We start from the raw sequence: 21,871 nt of genomic DNA, 5'->3' as shown, positions 1-21,871 counted from the left end.
GGCCTCAGATGTAAGGCATACCAGTCTTAACTGCACACAGACAGGTGAACCTTTGCAAAAACTAGGACAAGGTGGGCATTTGGAATAAATTGCGTTCTCCATAAGAAAATGATGTGGGTCTATTAAGCAAAAAAAAAAAAAAAAAAGAACTCCAACTTTTACCCTTCTGCTCATGCGCAAGCAAAATAACCAATGGAAATTGATGTTTCTAATACAACTATGCATTATTCTTATGGACAATCTGTTGAAAACTGCTGTATTATGATGTATTCAGAAATAGCACGCCAAATCTTATTCATACACACATTTCAGGCAAAAACGACAAAAACCTCTGGGGCCGAATGAGTTAACAACTAATTAGTATATTAAATTAAATGTATTCCATTCCATTTTGCTAATTAATAGCAAAGTAACACATTAAATTCAATGTATTCCATTCCATTTTGCTATATTAGTAGCTAGGTAACACATTAAGTTCAATGTACTCCATTCCATTTTGCTATATTAAGAACTAATTAGTATATTAAATTAAATGTATTCCATTCCATTTTGCTGTATTAAAAGCTAAGTAACACATTAAATTCAATGTACTCCATTCCATTTTGCTATATTAAGAGCAAATTAGTAAATTAAAGTCAATGTACTCCATTCCATTTTGCTATATTAATAGCTAAGTAACACATTAAATTCAATGTACTCCATTCCATTTTGCTATATTAAGAGCTAATTAGTATATTAAATTCAATGTACTCCATTCCATTTTGCTATAATAATAGCTAAGTAACACGTTAAATTTAATGTACTCCATTCCATTTTGCTATATAATAGCTAATTAGTATATTAAATTCAATGTAATTCATTCCATTTTGCTATAAATAGCTAAGTAACATGTTAAATTCAATGTACTCCATTCCATTTTGCTATATTAATAACTAAGTAACACATTAAATTCAATGTACTCCATTCCATTTTGCTATATAATAGCTAATTAGTAAATTAAATTCACTGTAATTCATTCCATTTTGCTTTATAAATAGCTAATTATCATGTTAAATTCAATGTACTCCATTCCATTTTGCTATAATAGCTAATTAACATGTTAAATTCAACGTACTCCATTCCAATTGCTATATAATAGCTAATTAGTATATTAAATTCAATCTAATTCATTCCATTTTGCTATATTAATAGCTAATTAGCATGTTAAATTCAATGTACTCCATTTCATTGTGCTATATTAAGAGCTAATTACCATGTTAAATTCAATGTAATTCATTCCACTTTTGCTATAATACAAATTAAAATGTTAAATTCGATGTCAGCATATACCTGTAAGCCACTGGGTTAAATATGGCAGAATTGTCATTTACATCAGTGACTGTCACAGTAACAGTTGCAGTGGCAGTGTTGGTCCCATCGCTTCCTGTAACTAGCAGTGTGTGACTGCTAGTCGTCTCTCGATCCAGACTGCCCGCTAGTATAATCTGGCCAGAATTGGAGTCAAGGCTAAACAGGGAGTACATACTGACAAAGGCATAAGTTACTGTGTTGGCTGTATCAGCGTCATTTGCTGTGACTGTTGTAATAAGTGTCCCTAGACTGGTGTCCTCAGCAATTGTACTGCTGTATGAACCTGTTAAAATTATTGATATTTTGAATAGTTAAATACAAAATTGGCAAATCCCGTTGTACGCAGCTGTTTCATCAAAAATCCAATATCAGCACATTTAAGATAAGATATAATTAGATTAATTGGAATAATTGGCTTCATGTATATAGTAACAACATTTATTATTTTGGAAAAGTAAATTATCCCTGTATTGAATTTTTACATACATGATGAAATCTATTTCAGACAGATATTCTGTCTGAAAACTAAAATCAGACTACTGCGAGCTCTAGTCATCTCAATCCTTTTGTACTCATGTGAGGCATTGACCCTGACAGCAGAATTACAACGAAGAATCAGGTCACTTGAAATGAGATGCTACAGAACCATCCTTGGCATCTCTTACATGGACCACATCACAAATGAAGAAGTGCATACCACCATCAGGCACGAAGTGGGCCAATATGAGGACCTCCTCACCACCATCAAAAAGAGAAAGCTGAAATGGTATGGCCATATCACTAGAGCCAACAGTCTATCCACAACAGTCCTGCAGGGCAGTGTACAGGATGGCAGTAGGAGAGGTAGACAGAGAGAAAAATGGACTGACAACATCACAGAATGGACCAGGAAATGTTTTGCGGAGACACAGGCATTGGCACATGATCGAGACCAGTGGAGGGAACTGGTCAGATGTTCAGCAGCACAGTGCCTCAACAACCACACTAGGTCATGAGACCGATGATGATGATGATGATGATGATGATGATGATGATGATGATGATGATGAAATCTATAACATGGTGAATGGCTAATCACATGACACCATCAAGTCATAATATATACTTGGACAAAGTTTTATTAAGTTCTCTTCATTGGTTCAAAAGTTACGCTCTGGACAAAGATACAAAACACAGAATTATATTTGCCTTGTTGTGACCTGGATCTTGAGGTATATATATATATATATATAGTTTCATGCACTTTATTCTAATAGATGTAGTAATACATATTTCACTGTCTTGAATAATGAAATAATTTATCAAAATTCCACTGAAGCCATGAATGATCAAAGCAACCAAGTGTTTAGTAATTTTAAAAAATGCCTATAATAAACAGAAATCCAACACCTATCATACAAGAAAAGTCATTTTTAAGATAGACATGCAATTTAAGATAGAAATACAATTTAAGATGGACATACAATTTAAGATAGACATACAATTTAAGACAGAAATACAATTTAAGATAGAAATACAATTTAAGATGGAAATACAATTTAAGATAGACATACAATTTAAGATAGACATACAACAATTTAAGATGGACATACAATTTAAGATGGACATACAATTTAAGATAGAAATACAATTTAAGATGGACATAAAATTTAAGATAGAAATACAATTTAAGATAGACATACAATTTAAGATAGACATACAATTTAAGATGGACATACAATTTAAGATAGACATACAATTTAGGATAGACATACAATTTAAGATGGACATACAATTAAGATAGACATGCATGGAAAGAGGGACAACTTGAAAAAGTTCCTAATTTTTTCAGAAACCTACTGCACTGTAGACAATACTCAGACAATGAAAAAATATGATTCTGAAAGTGATCTGAATGACTGTTCACTTCCTGCTTACAGTGATGATTTTGAAAGTGATACATGTGACTCCATCTGTTCCCTTCCTGCCTGTATTGATGATGTAGTGAAAAATGTCCTCTTGTTTTGTCTGTGATTATGTTTTAATCTAGCCACCAATGTTATAAGAACATGCTGATGTATGAGTGAAATTAGCTTAATGGTTCACTGTCTGCAATAAGAGACAAGACAGTTTGATTTGCCTTTTATTGATCCTATTAAAATTTGAATATTTTCCATGTTGTTAGACTTGGTTATTTTCTATGCTGTTAGACTTGGTAATTTTCTATGCTGTTAGACTTGGTTATTTTCCATGCTGCTAGACCTGGTTATTTTCTATGCTGTTAGACTTGGTTATTTTTTATGCTGTTAGACTTGGTTATTTTCTATGTTGTTAGATTTGGTTATTTTCCATGCTGTTAGACTTGGTTATTTTCTATGATGTTAGATTTGGCTATTTTCTCTGCTGTTAGATTTGGCTTTTTCCCATTTTGTTAGATTTACTATTTTCTATGCTGTTAGATTTGGCTATTTTCTATGCTGTTAGAATTAGCTATTTTCTGTGCTGTTAGATTTGGCTATTTTCTATGCCGTTAGATTTAGCTATTTTCCATGCTGTTAGATTTAGCTATTTTCTATGCTGTTAGATTTAGCTATTTTCCATGCTGTTAGATTTGGCTATTTTCTATGCTGTTAGATTTGGCTATTTTCATGCCGTTAGATTTAGCTATTTTCTATGCTGTTAGACTTAGCTATCTTCTATGCCATTAGATTTAGCTATTTTCCATGCTGTTAGATTTGGCTATTTTCTATGCTGTTATATTTGCTATTTTCTATGCTGTTAGATTTGGCTATTTTCTATGCTGTTAGATTTGGCTATTTTCATGCCATTAGGTTAAGCTATTTTCTATGCTGTTAGACTTGGCTATTTTCTATGCCGTTAGATTTGGCTCTATGCTGTTAGATTTGGCTATTTTCTATGCTGTTAGATTTGGCTCTATGCTGTTAGATTTAGCTATTTTCTATGCTGTTAGATTTGGCTCTATGCTGTTAGATTTAGCTATTTTCTATGCTGTTAGACTTGGCTATTTTCTATGCTGTTACATTTGATGATTATTATGCATACTGTTAAATTTTGCTATGTTCTGTATTGTTAGATTTGACTTGTGTCTGTGTTGTTAGATTTGACTAGTATCTGTGTTGCTAGATTTTAAAAGTATCTGTGTTGTTAGATTTGACTAGTGTCTGTGTTGTTTGCTTTGACCAGTGTCTGTGTTGTTAGATTTGTCTAGTGTCTGTGTTGTTAGATTTGACTAGTATCTGTGTTGTGAGATTGACTAGTGTCTGTGCTATTAGATTTGACTAGTGTGTGTTGTTAGATGTGTCTATTATATATACCTTTGCATCCAACTATTATCTGTTGTTTGATATGATTATTAACTATGCTAATATATTTGTCATTATGCATGTTAGATTTGACTGTGACTATCTAGATTGTTAGATTTGAGTGTGACTATCTAGATTGTAAGATTTGACTGTGACTATCTAGATTGTTAGATTTGACTGTGACTATCTAGATTGTTAGATTTGACTGTGACTATCTAGATTGTTAGATTTGACTGTGACTATCTAGATTGTTAGATTTGACTGTGACTATCTAGATTGTTAGATTTGACTGTGACTATCTTGATTATTAGATTTGACTGTGACTATCTAGATTGTTACATTTGACTGTGACTATCTAGATTGTTAGATTTGACTGTGACTATCTAGATTGTTAGATTTGACTGTGACTATCTTGATTATTAGATTTGACTGTGACTATCTCGATTGTTACATTTGACTGTGACTATCTAGATTGTTACATTTGACTGTAACTATCTAGATTGTTACATTTGACTGTGACTATCTACAGTACATTGTTAGATTTGACTTCATATGCTGTTAGATTTATCTATGCTGTTATATTTGACTATTATCTATGTTTTAAGAGTTGATGATTAGCTATGCTGTTAGATTTCACTATTATGTTGTTAGATATGACTACTGTCTACATTATTCCATTTACCTATTATATCTGCTGTTAGACTGGACTATTATCTATTTACTAGATTGGACTATTATCTATTTTCTAGATTGGACTATTATCTATTTTCTAGATTTGACTATTATCTATTTTCTAGTTTTGACTATTATCTATTTTCTAGATTTGACTATTATCTATTTTCTAGATTTGACTATTATCTATTTTCTAGATTGGACTATTATCTATTTTCTAGATTGGACTATTATCTATTTTCTAGATTGGACTATTATCTATTTTCTAGATTGGACTATTATCTATGTTCTAGATTTGACTATTATCTATTTTCTAGATTGGACTATTATCTATTTTCTAGATTGGACTATTATCTATTTTCTAGATTGGACTATTATCTATTTTCTAGATTTTACTATTATCTATGCTGCTGTTATATTTGAATTAACTTCATTGCTAAGTAAGCCACCATAATCCCAATGATCACTCTAATGATTTCACAGTTAAGTGATGCAAATCAAATATTTTTTTCATTGAAATTGTTCATCAAGTTTTAAATTTTCCTTTAAGCAGCTAGTTGTCTACCAAATGGTCAAATCATGGTCAAAAGAAGACACAAAGTTACACAAGTAAATATGAATATTAAGATTGTCAGTTCAGCTAATTTAATCCATTTTATCCTGAATACGAATACGGTTGTACTACGTATGTGTGTAGTGTCTCTAGAAACATGTGTTATACATCACAAATATTTGTATACTTCTTCACCAACACAGGCAATGGTTAAAGCATGCGCAGTGAAATTATATAAAAAAATGGTTGGAAAAGAAATTGTTGGCTTGAAAATCAATCAATAAAATGACAGATGACAACTCAGATGTAAACATAGATGTTGATAACCAGGGAAGTTGACAATTTTGATGTTTCTGATAATAATATTGACTTAAATGATCATTTAGAATTGAATCACGTTGATGAAAAAGATGAATGATGGCTTCATGTACTTTTTAACAGTGATTTGGAGAATGAAGCTGACCGAAGGCTTTGAAGAGAAATGGGTCTGGGTTGATTTTTCACCTCGGTTGCTGGGTCCGGGTAGATTTTTCACCTCGGTTGCAGCCATGATTTAAATTGATAAAAGGGGCAACTGTTCAACACCCAGAAAAAGCCAATGAACAACATTACTTTGAGTTACTTTGGGATGATTTAATCTGGAAAAAACTTGTTGATGAAACAAACTGTTATGCTGAACAGGAGCAAAGAAAAAATCCCCTGCTACTGTATGATGCCCCATTTTACCACAGCGTGTTTAGAATTGCTTATCATGAATCAGGCACTGCAGTTGAAAATAGTAAACAGGATAAAATGGGTTAAGGTTCAACTGATTTTTCAATACACGTCACTATACAGTAGGTGTCACCCTTCAAACCATCTACATGTGATACAGAACTTAAATAAATGTACATGAATAAATTTCCTTCATTCAGTCCCTATGACCTTGAACTTTTTGACCTTCTGACCAAAATCAAATAAGTATATTTCTTGCCTCAAATGGAAGTTATCTGTAAATGTCAAAGTATATGATAATGAAGTCAAGATATCATTCTGAAATCATTTTCTTCTTAGAGTCACTATGATACTGACCTTTACTCTTCTGACCGCAAAAGTCAGTAGGTATCTTTCTTATCTTAAATGTTAGACATCTACAAGGTTTGGACAAGGTAAAAGGTATTTCAAGTTAAGCTATTGTGTGGAAACAGTTTTACTGCTGCCAGTCACTTAGACCTTGATCTTTGACCTTTATGAGCCTGAAATTGATAACTGATAGGTTTCTTCAATGGCACAAATGCAAGCTACTTACAAAGTTAGGTAACTGCAGATAGTGGGGAACTTAACTGAAATGAAATAGGGAACAGATGGAGAGACAAATGAAGACAGAACAGATGGACAGACATAACATTACATGTTCCATATTCTGGGAAGCAAATACAAATTAACAAAATACAAAAAATTCATTTCAAAGGAAGCAGTATATACTGCAAGTGGGAGAGACAGCATAATAGTGAAACATAGGACTTACCTGAGTTGGTGAATACAGGTGTTGCTTCATTTACGTCAGTGACCACTACACTGCCTTTCACCTGAACGGATCTAGTACCATCTGACACAGTAATAATAAGGTCAAACTTGATGGTGCCACCTTCATAATCGACGACATTTTTCAACTGCAGAATATTGCTACTCATCTGAAAGAAGGTTGTGCTTCCACTGCTAATGCTGTAGGTCAATGTGCCGTAAATGGCAGTATCAGCATCAGAGCAGGTCAATGTTAGAACTGAGTAGCCCACTGAAGCCGACTCAGCAAAGGACTCGCTAAACGTCAGCTGAGTACATGTGGGAGTATTGTCATTTACATCAGTGATGGTGACACTCAGAGTTGTTGTTGCTGAGTTGGTGCCAGCCTCCTCAATTGCTTTAATCACAATACTGTATGAGCTAATCGTCTCTCGGTCCAAAGATGAGCGAACAGACACATGCCCTGTGTCGGGGTTAATACTAAATTGGTTATTGGCATCTCCAGACAAAATGGAATACTTAAGCTTTCCAAAAGGTGAGGAGCTGCCGTCTGGATCAGTGGCAGTAACATCAGCCACTGAGGTGCCAATGACAGAATTCTCCATTATTGATGCTGTAAAAGACCCAGAAAAAGTGGGACCACTATCGTTGACATCAGTGATAACAATGTCGATAGGGACTGTAGTTGTCTTGGCAGGTAAGCCACTATCCACAACCACCAGGTCCAACTCATATGACTGCACACTCTCATAGTTAAGGGCACCTGAAAAAGTCAGACAAATTCTATTGTCAACTTACCTCTAAAATATTTTTTTTTGGTCAAGGAGAAAATCCTTGCAAATATTGGTAATTAAGCAAGACAATTTTTTTTATAAATATTAACTCCTTTAAAAAAACTAATGGTTTCAAGGCTATGCTTTCTTTGTTTAGGGCAAAATATATCATATCAAACATCAGAATATGCCACATGTGGTTGATTCAACAATGATTCTAACAAGGCATATTAGGACTATGTTCAACATGAAATATAATTTATACTGTAATGGCAGACAGGATTGAATTCTATGAAATGGATATTTCTTCTTGCAGATTTTCAACCATGGTAAAGAAGAAATAAGATAATGATGGCATGGTGTAAAAGAAAAACATTGCAGCATACAAATTTATCAAAATTTTTAAACAGAAGAGACAAACAAGTTTTTATTCTATTTTTCCAAATGTTTTGTACATTTTTTCTTTGTTAGGTATACATGTAAATATCTTAAAAGGGAAGTCAGTTCTCCATTATTATTAATGAATCCAATCCCCCATAAATGTTTGAAAATAAAAATACAACACAATTCACTATTTATGTATGCTGTACAGTTAATTCAAATTGCTATTTAGTTATTAGTAGAATCAGATCAACACGATGCTTGCATTCTAAAAACACTATAACAATAACAAAAATCAAAACAACTTAATTTACGAGCATTTTCAGTCAAACAGTGATATGTTATTCAATGCCCCCCAGACATCTATTAGATAACTTCAGTATTCATTAAATGTTAATTAAACTGGAGAATGACATTTCTATTTACATTTGTTGACACTGTAACATTTGTTGACACTAACATTTGTAGACACTGTAACATTTGTTGACACTGTAACATTTGTTGAGACTGTAACATTTGTTGACACTAACATTTGTTGACACTGTAACATTTGTTGAGACTGTAACATTTGTTGACACTAACATTTGTTGACACTAACATTTGTTGACACTGTAACATTTGTTGAAGTGTCTTACAGCAGTTTTGTGCATCTTCGTTTAATTTGAAATAAAACTTTATCTCAGTTTCTCAGAATATTTGATGTTATGTTTGAAATTCTATGCACAGATTTTATTATGCTCTTAAATTCTGGACTTCTATACACAGATTTTATTATGCTCTTAAATTCTGGACTTCTATACACAGATTTTATTATGCTCTTAAATTCTGGACTTCTATGCACAGATTTTATTATGCTCTTGAGTTCTGGGCTTGAAGACTTTTGCTGTACCCAGTCTTATGTGCAAAGGGGCTTCAAGTGGCTGAGTCACATCTAAAGCACTCACTGTTACAGATCACTGCCATATCACCTCTGCCTGTGTGTGTTCGAGTCTTGGGCTTGGCCAATGTGGGTACACGAGAAAGCTTGCCAGTAGCTTCTCATGGGTTGGTGGTTCTTTCCAGGGTTTTCCTGGGGTTCTTCCTCCATCATTTATACTGGCCGCCATGTATTGCCTATCTTGTGCTGAAAAATTGGCTTTTAACCCTACAATAACAACTTATGTGCAAACATGTTTAAGTTTTGCTAATTTGTATCTTTGACATCTAAGCAAGAGTCCCTTGAAGGAACTGATGCTCTACTGACCAAACAGCTGAGTATTGAAACATTTTCTGATGTTTTTGAGAAACTGCAACAAACCAAATTTGGCCTCTGACCATGACCCTGATATCAATGACAGAAGATCATAAACTCATCCAGATAAATTCACGATATGTCCAAATGCTAAGTTTGGAAAATCTATAATTAATTTTAAAATAATTTAAAACCGAATTTACTGAACCAGCATTGTTTAAGGAATTCTTAAGAAATATCCCCAAACTGGGTTTGATAAAAAGAACCATCATACTTGTTTGTGTTATTATGCATGCTAGTCACTAGAAAAAAGATCTTTAATTTAAAATCAGTGTTGGAGTGCTGACAATGAACTTGTTTATTGAAAAACAAATATAAAGTCTGGTCAAAACTCAGCAAGAAACAAAAACCATGCACTGACCTTTGACATGACCTCAAAATAGCATCAACATTATGGTAGTAAGATTTTCTCCATTGGAATCAATTGCATATTGCAATAAGTGTTGTGGCAAAAAAACCTATGTCACTGACATCACTTGTTTAAGACTGGCCACAACAAAAAAATAAACAGCTGATACGACTGTGATGTTAGAGGTCAGATCAGTACTATTTTGATTTAGGACTAGTTAAATATTGTTAGTGTTTTGATTTAGGAGTAGCTAAATATTGTTAGTGTTTTGATCTAGGACTAGTTAACTATTGTCAGTGTTTTAATTTAGGACTAGTTAACTATTGCTAGTGTTTTAATTTAGGACTAGTTAACTATTGCTAGTGTTTTAATTTAGGACTAGCTAAATATTGTTAGTGTTTTGATTTAGGACTAGCTAAATATTGTTAGTGTTTTAATTTAGGACTAGTTAACTATTGTTAGTGTTTTAATTTAGGACTAGTTAACTATTGTAAGTGTTTTAATTTAAGACTAGTTAAATATTGCTAGTGTTTTGATTTAGGACTAGCTAAATATTGTTCATGTTTTAATTTAGGACTAGTTAAATATTGCTAGTGTTTTGATTTAGGACTAGTTAAATATTGTTAGTGTTTTAATTTAGGACTAGCTAAATATTGCTAGTGTTTTGATTTAGGACTAGTTAACTATTGTTAGTGTTTTAATTTAGGGCTAGTTAAATATTGGTAGTGTTTTGATTTAGGACCAGCTAAATATTGTTAGTGTTTCAGTGAAAACCCCATGTAAATGTGACCATTCTTTCAGGTGATTAAGTAGCCAGTAAACAGATTTTCAAGATGGCCAACAAGGCAGCCATTGGGGAGATTAGACTGGCAAGAAGTGTTTTATGAAAACCCCTTGTAGATAAAGTATGACCATCTGTTCAGAGATTTTAAAGCTGGTTGCCTTGACAGCCACTTTGTATAGTCAGATCAGCACCATTTTCATTTTGGACAAACTATATTAAATTAAGAAGAAGCAACCTGGGTCTGACAGTTTGGTAAATTAGTTTTGCCCACATCGAAATGATCCACATAACAAGTAACAGGACACTGTCACCAGCTAAAATCTTAATGAGGTGTGGACAGATGGACATGCATGGGCCTATTGATGGACATTTACATGGCATCCAAAGTGATTATTATGTCACAGAAATGTTTCAGTGGGCATTGCGCATGAAAAAAAACTGTTCAAGGGGAGTTGCCACAACAAGATTTTCAAAATGGCCACCATGGTTGCCATTTTATGAGATCAGATTGATCAGTCTGATGGAAAGTACCCAAGTCTAACAGTATGGAAAGTAACCAAGTCTAACAGCATAGAAAATAACCAAGTCTAACATCATGGAAAATAACCAAGTCTAACAGTATGGAAAGTAACCAAGTCTAACAGCATGGAAAATAGCCAAGTCTTACAGCATGGAAAATAGCCAAGTCTTACAGGATGGAAAATAGCCAAGTCTAACAGCATGGAAAATAACCAAATCTAACAGCATGGAAAAGGACAAAGTCTAACAACATGGAGTATAGCCAAGTCTAAAAAACTGAAAATAGCAAGGTTTAACAACATGGAAAACAGCCAAATCTAACAGCCTGGAAACCATTTAAAACTGGACCAGCTGCATACAGTAAGAGGTGTTTTTGTTGAAACCTTATATCAACATTGTCAGTTGTACTCTATATCAACATTGTCAGTAGTACCCTATATCAACATTGCCAGTTGTAGCCTATATCAACATTGTCAGTTGTACCCTGTATCAACATTCAGTTGTACCCTATATCAACATTGTCAGTTGTACCCTATATCAACATTGTCAGTTGTACCCTGTATCAACATTCAGTTGTACCCTATATCAACATTGTCAGTTGTACCCTATATCAACATTGTCAGTAGTACCCTATATCAACATTGCCAGTTGTAGCCTATATCAACATTGTCAGTTGTACCCTATATCAACATTGTCAGTTGTACCCTATATCAACATTGTCAGTTGTACCCTGTATCAACATTCAGTTGTACCCTATATCAACATTGTCAGTTGTACCCTATATCAACATTGTCAGTTGTACCCTATATCAACATTGCCCATTGTAGCCTATATCAACATTGCCAGTTGTACCCTATATCAACACTGTCAGTTGTACCCTATATCAACACTGTCAGTTGTACCCTGTATCAACATTGTCAGTTGTACCCTATATCAACATTGTCAGTTGTACACTATATCAACATTGTCATTTGTACCCTATATCAACATTGTCAGTTGTACCCTATATCAACATTGTCAGTTGTACCCTATATCAACATTGTCAGTTATACCCTATATCAACATTATCAGTTGTACCTTATATCAACATTGTCAGTTGTACCCTATATCAACATTGTCATTTGTACCCTATATCAACATTTGTCAGTTGTACAAGAGGAGAATGCCATAGTAAAAATGTTGGAGGTTAGACCAGAACCATCTTCCTTTTAGATCAGCAGATGTCACATTCTGCTTTTCAGTAAAATCCCATTTTGAAGAAAAGACAGCTATTATGGAATTCCAATCAGCAGTATTTTCATTTAGAATTCACAGGAACTTTTCAACATGGTAATCAAGTTGAATGACATTTAAAAACAACTAGAGATCATAAAAATATATTAGTAAAAACCATATATAAATGTGTATATCCAAATAAGTAGAAAAAACAAGATTTTCAAGCTGGCTGCCATGGTGGCTATACTGTTTTCTCTTTCCTCCAAGTTAGTTTAGAGTAGTATTGGAGATGGGTGGATGGATGCTGGATGGATGGATGGATGCTGGATGAGATGGAAGGATGGATGCTGGATGGAAGGATGGATGGATTGATGGATGGATGGATGCTGCATGGATGGATGGATGCTGGATGAGATGGAAGGATGGATGCTGGATGGAAGGATGGATGGATAGATGGACGGATGGATGGGTGGATGGATGGCAGACCATTACATACACAAGATTTAACAAATTTAAACAGAGAAAATCCTGATCTGAAGTAAAATCTTCAATCAAAGTTTGGAAATCTCCTGATCTGACCTTTCAGGTCTGTCCAATCAAATTTTGGAAATCTCCTGATTTGACCTTCCAGGGCTCACATATATGTCAATGAATGCAGCAGGACTGTAAAATATATGTTGATGAATGTAGCCTTAAGATTATTTTCTCCTATATAATATTGAATACTTACTTGTCAGCTTTAGAAATGGTGTTCCAGATGTGTCAAGACTGAAGGAGGTCCCTGGGGACTGAGTCAGGGTGTACGTCAGGGTTGAACCACTATCAACATCAGAACATCCAAAGGCTGCTATAACTGTTGAGCTAATGGCTAAACAAAATGTATTCCAATATTTTGTAAGGTTTATTCTTTGTCTTATAAAACAGAATTTTGACTTAACATAATGATAAAAAATGAGAAGAAAGGAGAAATGAGCAATTTCTTTAAATCATTCACGTATTGACAATCATGGTGTCCACAAAGAAAGGTCACACCATATGATAAAAGTTTGCCAAGCTTGCAAACATGCCAGTAACAGTAGATTTGATACAGTTTGGCAACCCAGATATGTACTACTAGTACATTTACAATTACTATTGATCCAGTTGGTGACCCACATACTGTTCCACTACTACTAATATTGATGCAGTTGGCAACCCAGATACTGTTCTACTATTACATCTATTACATCTACTATTACTATTGATGCAGTTGGCAACCCAGATACTGTTCTACTACTATTACTATTCATGCAGTTGGCAACCCAGATACTGTTCTACTACTAATGTTGATGCAGTTGGCAAGCCAGATACTGTTCATCTACTACATCTACTATTACTAACTATTACTATTGATGCAGTTGGCAACCCAGATACTGTCCTACTAATACTACTATTGATGCAGTTGGCAAGCCACATACTGTTCAACCTGTTATTGATACAGAAACATAAAGAAAAACCTCAACAAAAATGCTCATAAGATTAAATTAATTTTAATGGTAAATATAAACTTATATAAATAGTCCCCCATCTTTCCCACATCCCATCCCCACCACCAGAATGGAGATGAGTCCAAATCCAGAAGTACACAACTCTTACAAAAATTCAGTAACTGGTCAAAGTGAATATCTGATGATGATAATCATAATATGTAGTTACACACACATAATACAAGTCAGAAAGGGCACTAACTCTTACAAATATTGCAGGATCACAAAAGAATTAAATATGTGCCTGACTATAGATTATGATTATAATACGTACTAAGTTTAGACTGCTATGATGTTCAGGTGGTTAGAGCATTTGCTTCGGATGCATGAGGTCATGGGTTTGAACCCCAGCCAAGTCATACCAAAGACTTATAAAAATGGTACTAGTAGCTGCCTTGCTAGGCGCTCAGCATTAGAAGTTAGTGTTAGGACTGGTTGGCCTGGTATCAGGATAATGTGACTGGGTGGGACATCATGCTACGTCTTGACATCATTACAAACTGCAATTTGACTGAAAAATTTTCAAGGCTATGTTAAAAATCTAAATCACACACACATTGCATTAAGTTTCACAACAATTCCAAGTCAAGCTGCATTCACAATATCCTGTCTTGAACTGCATTCAATTGCAGGGAAATAACTCTAATAAAATTCACAAGTTCTTGTGAACCTTCTGCTGATGACTATAACATGTTTCATCATTAATTCATTGTGAGATTAGTTCAATTCACATTTTGTCATACAGTACATACTGATTAATAAACAAGGGCAATAACTCTGACAAAGAATCATAGGAGCCCAATGGTTTATCAAAATGCACATTGCCATATGACGGCTACAATATGTACCAAATTTCATAGTGATCCATCAAAGACTATTTATGTTTGGAAGAATCAGTCATGAACTTCATTCAGATGCAGGGGCAATTACTCTAAATTAAACTGAGGGAGCAAAGTGATATTCTGATATTTTCCTTTTCATGTAAAGGTAATAAGATTTACCAAGTTTCATGGCATTCCAATGAAAACTGAGACTAGTTGCATTCATAATACTTTGCCACATCAGCATTCAGCTGCAATTCAAAAGGGGCGATAACTCTAACAGAAATTGTCTGGGTAAAGTGATTTGGCAATGGCATGGCAAACCGTCAGAAACTGGACTACCTAGATTGTGTGTCAGACAGAAGGATGGACAGATGGATTGACACAGAGCAGTGCCATAAAACTTTGACTCAAACACAAAAGTTAACCACACCAATTTATTTTGTATTTAAATGTGAGCCAATGTGATGCATGATATGCAACAATAAATAGGCAAGGATGTGTATCTATTAACAATGTCGAAAATCTTGGAAGCAATGACACCAACTAGTGACTAATTTTCACAGATGGCTTCTAAATGTAATGAATTTTGAGTGATGATTTTTTCTTTCTACTAATATAGCCACTACTTTAATTTTTATTAGTGAAATCCAAATAAAAGTTACTAAAATGAGGTCAACCATGGTAGTTTTACACCAAAAGTTGAATTTAAGAATTTAATAAATATGACATTTTTGCAATATACAAATTTTGTAATGAGTGATAATACTACCCATCGCAATCTTCATGGTGAGAAAAGATACGTAAAAAATTTTTATCGCAAAATTTGCCCCAGTTTCATGCTGTTGAAAATTTCTCCATCTACAATATAATAGTACAATACAATAATACAATATAATAGTACAATAAAACAGTACAATATAATAGCACAGTATAATAGTACAATATGATAGTACAATATAATAGTACAATACAATACATGTAGTACAATACAATAGTACAGTATAATAGTATGTATGAAAAGACTCCTGACCTGTGTTTTCTGGCAAGGATATAACATGGCTGGCAGGACTGCAGGAAGGAACATTGTCATTTACATCTGTCACTGACACTGTCACTGTACCAGTTCCCTGACAAGAAAATAAAACAGATGTATGCTTGTCAGAATTAGTTTACAAACTCTTATCAAGGTGGAATTCTTTAAGCACCTTTTCAACTAGGGCAAAAGAGCCAGCATTCATGTAAAAGGAATCTATAAACAAGAGGCTCAAGTGGGCCTGAAATCTCTCATCTGGCTGACAACTGCATAAAAGACAAATGTAGAAGCAGTTTAAGCCAGTGGGTGATTTCTGTAGATATTTGATTCAGTTCTATTGACTGTAACTAAAATAATTGTTTAAAGTTTTCTATATTTTTTGGTATCTTCATCCTGCGCCAGATCAGCATCAGGTTTTCAATACAGAATGGTCTTTATGCCATAATTAACAAATTTGGTCAAATTCTGTTGTGCAGTTTTTAAAACAAAGTCATTTAAATAGTTTTATATTTTAAACTGAGACAGACACATGTAACAACAGTTTTGTGTTATAAATAAGGTATTTAAAAGGCCTTCAACATGTCTTTAGTCAAATTTATAAAGTTCTGTTGATTGGTTCTTGAAATGTCAGTAAAAGGTATTGATATATTTGTAAACACAACCACATCTGATGATGGATCAGCATCATTTGTACCTACTTGAAGGCAATTATGACAGAGCGCTGTCTTTCAAAATTGGTCATGTTTTTATAAATGTTTCTTTTACAATTTATTTTAACTTTCAGAAATGGCAGTCATTTTTATTGGTGAATTGGCACAAAATTTAAACAAGTTTAAATGGTCTTATTGTCTAGGTTCTTTCTGTCAACTTGGGTCTGATTTTGTTCAGTGGAATCTATGAAGCCAGTGAAAGTTTTCTATTCTTAATGATGGTGGGCCATGTTTAAAGTCAAACAAACATCATTTTACATAAATTTAAAAGACCTTTATGTCAGACAAGAATTATAACAGGTCAGTAGAAGCTTAGAAAAATGCAATTCTCCCACAAGAAACATTTAGAAAAATTTATCCCAAGCAATTAGAGATCACTGACATGATAGGACAAGGGAGATAACTCAAATGGAAAGAATTCACAAGTTTATAACCATGACCACTCAAGTGCTCTATACCAGACATTTTATGATAAAATATTTTATGAAAACCATAACTCAGTTCTTGAATACCATGGCCTATATGAATCTGTACTAATATTTTTATCAACTCCTCGATAAATCACTTCAATCAAAATGTCCAAATCTTGATCAGCCATCATAGGTAGGTAGTACATGCAGCTCTAGGTCAAAAAAATCTCCATACAATTCCTGTCTGACCAGACACTGTGAATTTTTTTTGGGTGGGTGGGTATCAACAATCATCAGTTTGTGAAAATTAACATTTTGATGTGAAGTCAAATTCACGAATTTGGGAAAGGTCATACTGTTTTGATAGAAATTGTTTGCTGAGTCTTTGACAGCTTGTAGCAAACACAAAATCAAAAGAAAATTTAAACCCCATGAAAAATAGTGCGTTCCCTGTTATTTTATACAGTAAAATTAAGGATTTTGCAAAACTAAAAGTCTCTGACATAACCACAACAACTTGTATTAAAGACAGATACAAAACCTAACATGCCCTTGACCTTAATTGTCCTACAGGTAAAAACTATTCTCTAGCATGAAATCCTTTGAAACAACCTATCTATTTCCACAATGGTAACTATACCTGTGCCATGGTGATATGCCAATGGTAACTATACCTATGCCATGGTGATATGCCAATGGTAACTATACCTATGCCATGGCCGGCTGAGTCATACCAGAGACTTAAAAAATGGTACTAACAGCTGCCTTGCTTGGCGTTCAGCATTAAGAGGTTAGTGTTAGGACTGGTCGGCCTGGTGTCAGGATAATTACTGGGTGGGACATCATGCTACATGTCTGCGGCATGATGCCCCAGTGCTATAAACTGCCACATTGCAGACATCATAGCGATATGACTGAAAGATTCATAACGCTACGTTAAAAATAAAAATCACATCACATCCTATGCCATGGTGATATGTCAATGGTAACTGTACCTATGCCATGGTGATATGTCAATGGTAACTGTACTTATGCCAGTGGTGATATGTCAATGGTAACTGCACCTATGCCAGCGGTGATATGTCAATGGTAACTGTACCTATGCCAGCAGTGATATGTCAATGGTAACTGTACCTATGCCATTGGTGTTATGCCAATGATAACTGACTATCCCATGGTGCTATGGCAATGGTAACTGTACCTATGCCATGGTGATATGTCAATGGTAACTGTACCTATGCCAGTGGTGATATGTTAATGGTAACTGTACCTATGCCATTGGTGTTATGCCAATGGTAACTGACTATCCCATGGTACTATGTCAATGGTAACTGTACCTATGCCATGGTGATATGTCAATGGTAACTGTACCTATGCCATGGTGATATGTCAATGGTAACTGTACCTATGCCATGGTGATATGTCAATGGTAACTGTACCTATGCTAGCGGTGATATGTCAATGGTAACTGCACCTATGCCAGCAGTGATATGTCAATGGTAACTGTACCTATGCCAGCGGTGATATGTCAGTGGTAACTGTACCTATGCCATGGTGATATGCCAATGGTAACTATACCTATGCCACAGTGAAATGCCAATGGTAACTGTACATATGCCAGCAGTGATATGTCAGTGGTAACTATCCCTATGCCATGACGATATGCCAATGGTAACTATACCTATGCCATGGTGATATGCCAGTGATAATTAGTGATATGCCAGTGGTAACTAGTGATATGCCAAAATTAACTGCCTATGTCATGGTGAAGTGCCAGTGGTAACTGGTGATATGCCAATGGTAAATGGTGATGTGCAATTGGTTAACTGCCTATGCCATGGTGTTATGCCAATGGTAAATAGTGGTATGACAATAGTAATTGTGCTTATGACATGTTGAAATACTGATGGTAACTGGTGATATGCCAATGGTAACTGTGTCTATGTCATGGTGATGCAGCATTAATGGTAACAATGCCTATACCATAGTGATACACGAGTCCTAGTCATGCCTATGCCATGGTGATATGGCCATGGTAACTGTGTCTATGCCATGGTGATACACCAGTGCTAACCATGCTAATGCTAACTGGTGATACATCAATGGTAACTGGTAATTTGACATTTCTACCTGGTGTTATGCCAATGGTAACTGACTATCTCATAGTATTATACCAATGGTAACTATGAATATTTCAAGGTGTTATGCCAATGGTAAATATCCAGTGGTGTTATGCCAATGGTAACTGATTATCCCATGGTGTTATGACAATGGTAACTGTGACTATCCCATGGTGCTATGCCAATGGTAACTGTGACTATCCCATGGTGTTATGCCAATGGTAACTGTGACTATCCCATGGTGCTATGCCAATGGTAACTGTGACTATCCCATGGTGCTATGCCAATGGTAACTGTGACTATCCCATGGTGTTATGCCAATGGTAACTGTGACTATCCCATGGTGTTATGTCAATGGTAACTATTCCATGGTGCTATGCCAATGGTAATTGTGACTATCTCATGGTGTTATGCCAATGGTAACTGACTATTCCATGGTGCTATGGCAATGGTAAATGTGACTATCCCATGGTGCTATGCAAATGGTAACTGTGACTATCTCATCAGTTACATTCAGTTGTCTCATACAGATATAAAACAGGTTTTCATGGATGATACCTGGAGTCCACCGCCGTCCTCTGCCACAACTATGACCTCATAATACTTAGCTCCAGCAGGAAGACTCTCATAGTCTAGTGTCGATGTTGCCAGCTGGATCAACCCTGTCAGCTGGTTAACTGCAAATTTTCCTGATCCACTGTTACTCACTGAAAAGTCAGAATGTGAAGTAATTGAAAACAATTACATGTATGCCATTCACAGTGTACATTTATTGTGGTTAATGTCTGATTGATATATACATACATATATCTGATTAATCACTGAATCTGCACACCTGTCAATCAGAAGTCAATATACTGAACATTGGCTCAATGGCAACTGCTATCATCAACTAGGTGTGAGTTTTATGCAACTATAGCCTGGCCAAAATTGTGTTGCCTTCTTGGTACAGCTTCAACAACTTATGGTTACACTTTAATAACATACACAAATTTAAATGGTCATGACTTCACAATGTCTCATCCAATTTTCATGAAATTTTCAGCATACACTAAAAATTAATTGAACTTCCAATGAATGGTTTTGTCCTAGTAAGGACTTCGAGATTTACATAGACTGTTATTCAAATGAGTAGGCAGAGCTAGCTCTGCCAGACTGGTAATCTGTCAATTTTATGAGAAAATAATTTGAGGTTGGGAGCTAAATTTGTGCCTTTTAACTAAAAATTAACTGTCCATGAAAATAATGCAATTCTCAAACAAAAATCAGCTTTTACCATATGCACTAGACTCTAAAATGTATAAGTCATTGAAGAAACAATTGTCTCTCTTAAGTTTTGCTTAATACACAAGATTTTGCTTTCAAAAAGTAAAATATTACTCACTGAACCTAGATGATGGATATAGAAATTATTAGTTAAGCATTATTGAATCTAGTACTGGAGTTAGCAAGCACAAAACTTAAATTTTTTATGAACTTGACTTCAGGTCATATCAAGCAAATAGCTCAGAATTACCAGACTTCAGGTCATATCAAGCAAATAGCTCCGAATTACCAGACTTCAGGTCATATCAAGCAAATAGCTCCGAATTACCAGACTTCAGGTCATATCAAGCAAATAGCTCAGAATTACCACACTTCAGGTCATATCAAGCAAATAGCTCCGAATTACCAGACTTCAGGTCATATCAAGCAAATAGCTCAGAATTACCAGACTTTATTTACATCTTAAACCAGCATTAAATGATTCAATCATAGACTTGTATTATGCTTGAATAAAAATGTTGCTAGGCAACACTTTTAATCAAATTCATTAGAATTTACTACAGCCATGTCTTCTTGCTATTCAAGGATGGCATGTCATGCAGTTTTCCCACTCAGGTAATATACTTTCTACTTCCATACAGTTTTCACACTCAGGTAATATACTTTCTACTTCCATACAGTTTTCCCACTCAGGTAATATACTTTCTACTTCCATACAGTTTTCCCACTCAGGTAATATACTTTCTACTTCCATACAGTTTTCCCACTCAGGTAATATACTTTCTACTTCCATACAGTTTTCCCACTCAGGTAATATACTTTCTACTTCCATACAGTTTTCCCACTCAGGTAATATACTTTCTACTTCCATACAGTTTTCCCACTCAGGTAATATACTTTCTACTTCCATACAGTTTTCCCACTCAGGTAATATACTTTCTACTTCCATACAGTTTTCCCACTCAGGTAATATACTTTCTACTTCCATACAGTTTTGACACTCAGGTAATATACTTTCTACTTCCATACAGTTTTCACACTCAGGTAATATACTTTCTACTTCCATACAGTTTTGACACTCAGGTAATATACTTTCTACTTCCATACACTTTTGACACGCAGGTAATATACTTTCTACTTCCATACAGTTTTCCCACTCAGGTAATATACTTTCTACTTCCATACAGTTTTCCCACTCAGGTAATATACTTTCTACTTCCATACACTTTTGACACTCAGGTAATATACTTTCTACTTCCATACAGTTTTCCCACTCAGGTAATATACTTT

The 21,871-nt window shown here is 34.6% G+C and overlaps 1 protein-coding gene across 1 annotated transcript in view; it reads right to left on the bottom strand.

Moving 5' to 3' along the window:
• Window positions 1-1,263: 1,263 nt before the first annotated feature.
• The window catches only part of LOC149803934 (cadherin-23-like), a 79,060-nt gene continuing 58,452 nt past the window's right edge, over window positions 1,264-21,871 (bottom strand). Inside the window, exons 15-19 of the mRNA XM_089954020.1 lie at window positions 19,874-20,022; window positions 16,073-16,169; window positions 13,423-13,560; window positions 7,385-8,143; window positions 1,264-1,633 (exon numbers count right to left, since the gene is read on the bottom strand). Of these exons, the coding sequence (XP_089810146.1) occupies window positions 1,299-1,633; window positions 7,385-8,143; window positions 13,423-13,560; window positions 16,073-16,169; window positions 19,874-20,022 (1,478 nt within the window). The 3' untranslated portion in view covers window positions 1,264-1,298. The remainder of the gene's footprint in view (window positions 1,634-7,384; window positions 8,144-13,422; window positions 13,561-16,072; window positions 16,170-19,873; window positions 20,023-21,871) is intronic.

Source organism: Sinohyriopsis cumingii, chromosome 3 (assembly GCF_028554795.1).
Source record: "Sinohyriopsis cumingii isolate HCF-2022 chromosome 3, ASM2855479v2, whole genome shotgun sequence".
NCBI lineage: Eukaryota > Metazoa > Mollusca > Bivalvia > Unionida > Unionidae > Sinohyriopsis > Sinohyriopsis cumingii.
The sequence above is the reverse complement of the archived record's forward strand: the minus strand, read 5'-3'. Positions and strand labels throughout refer to the sequence as shown.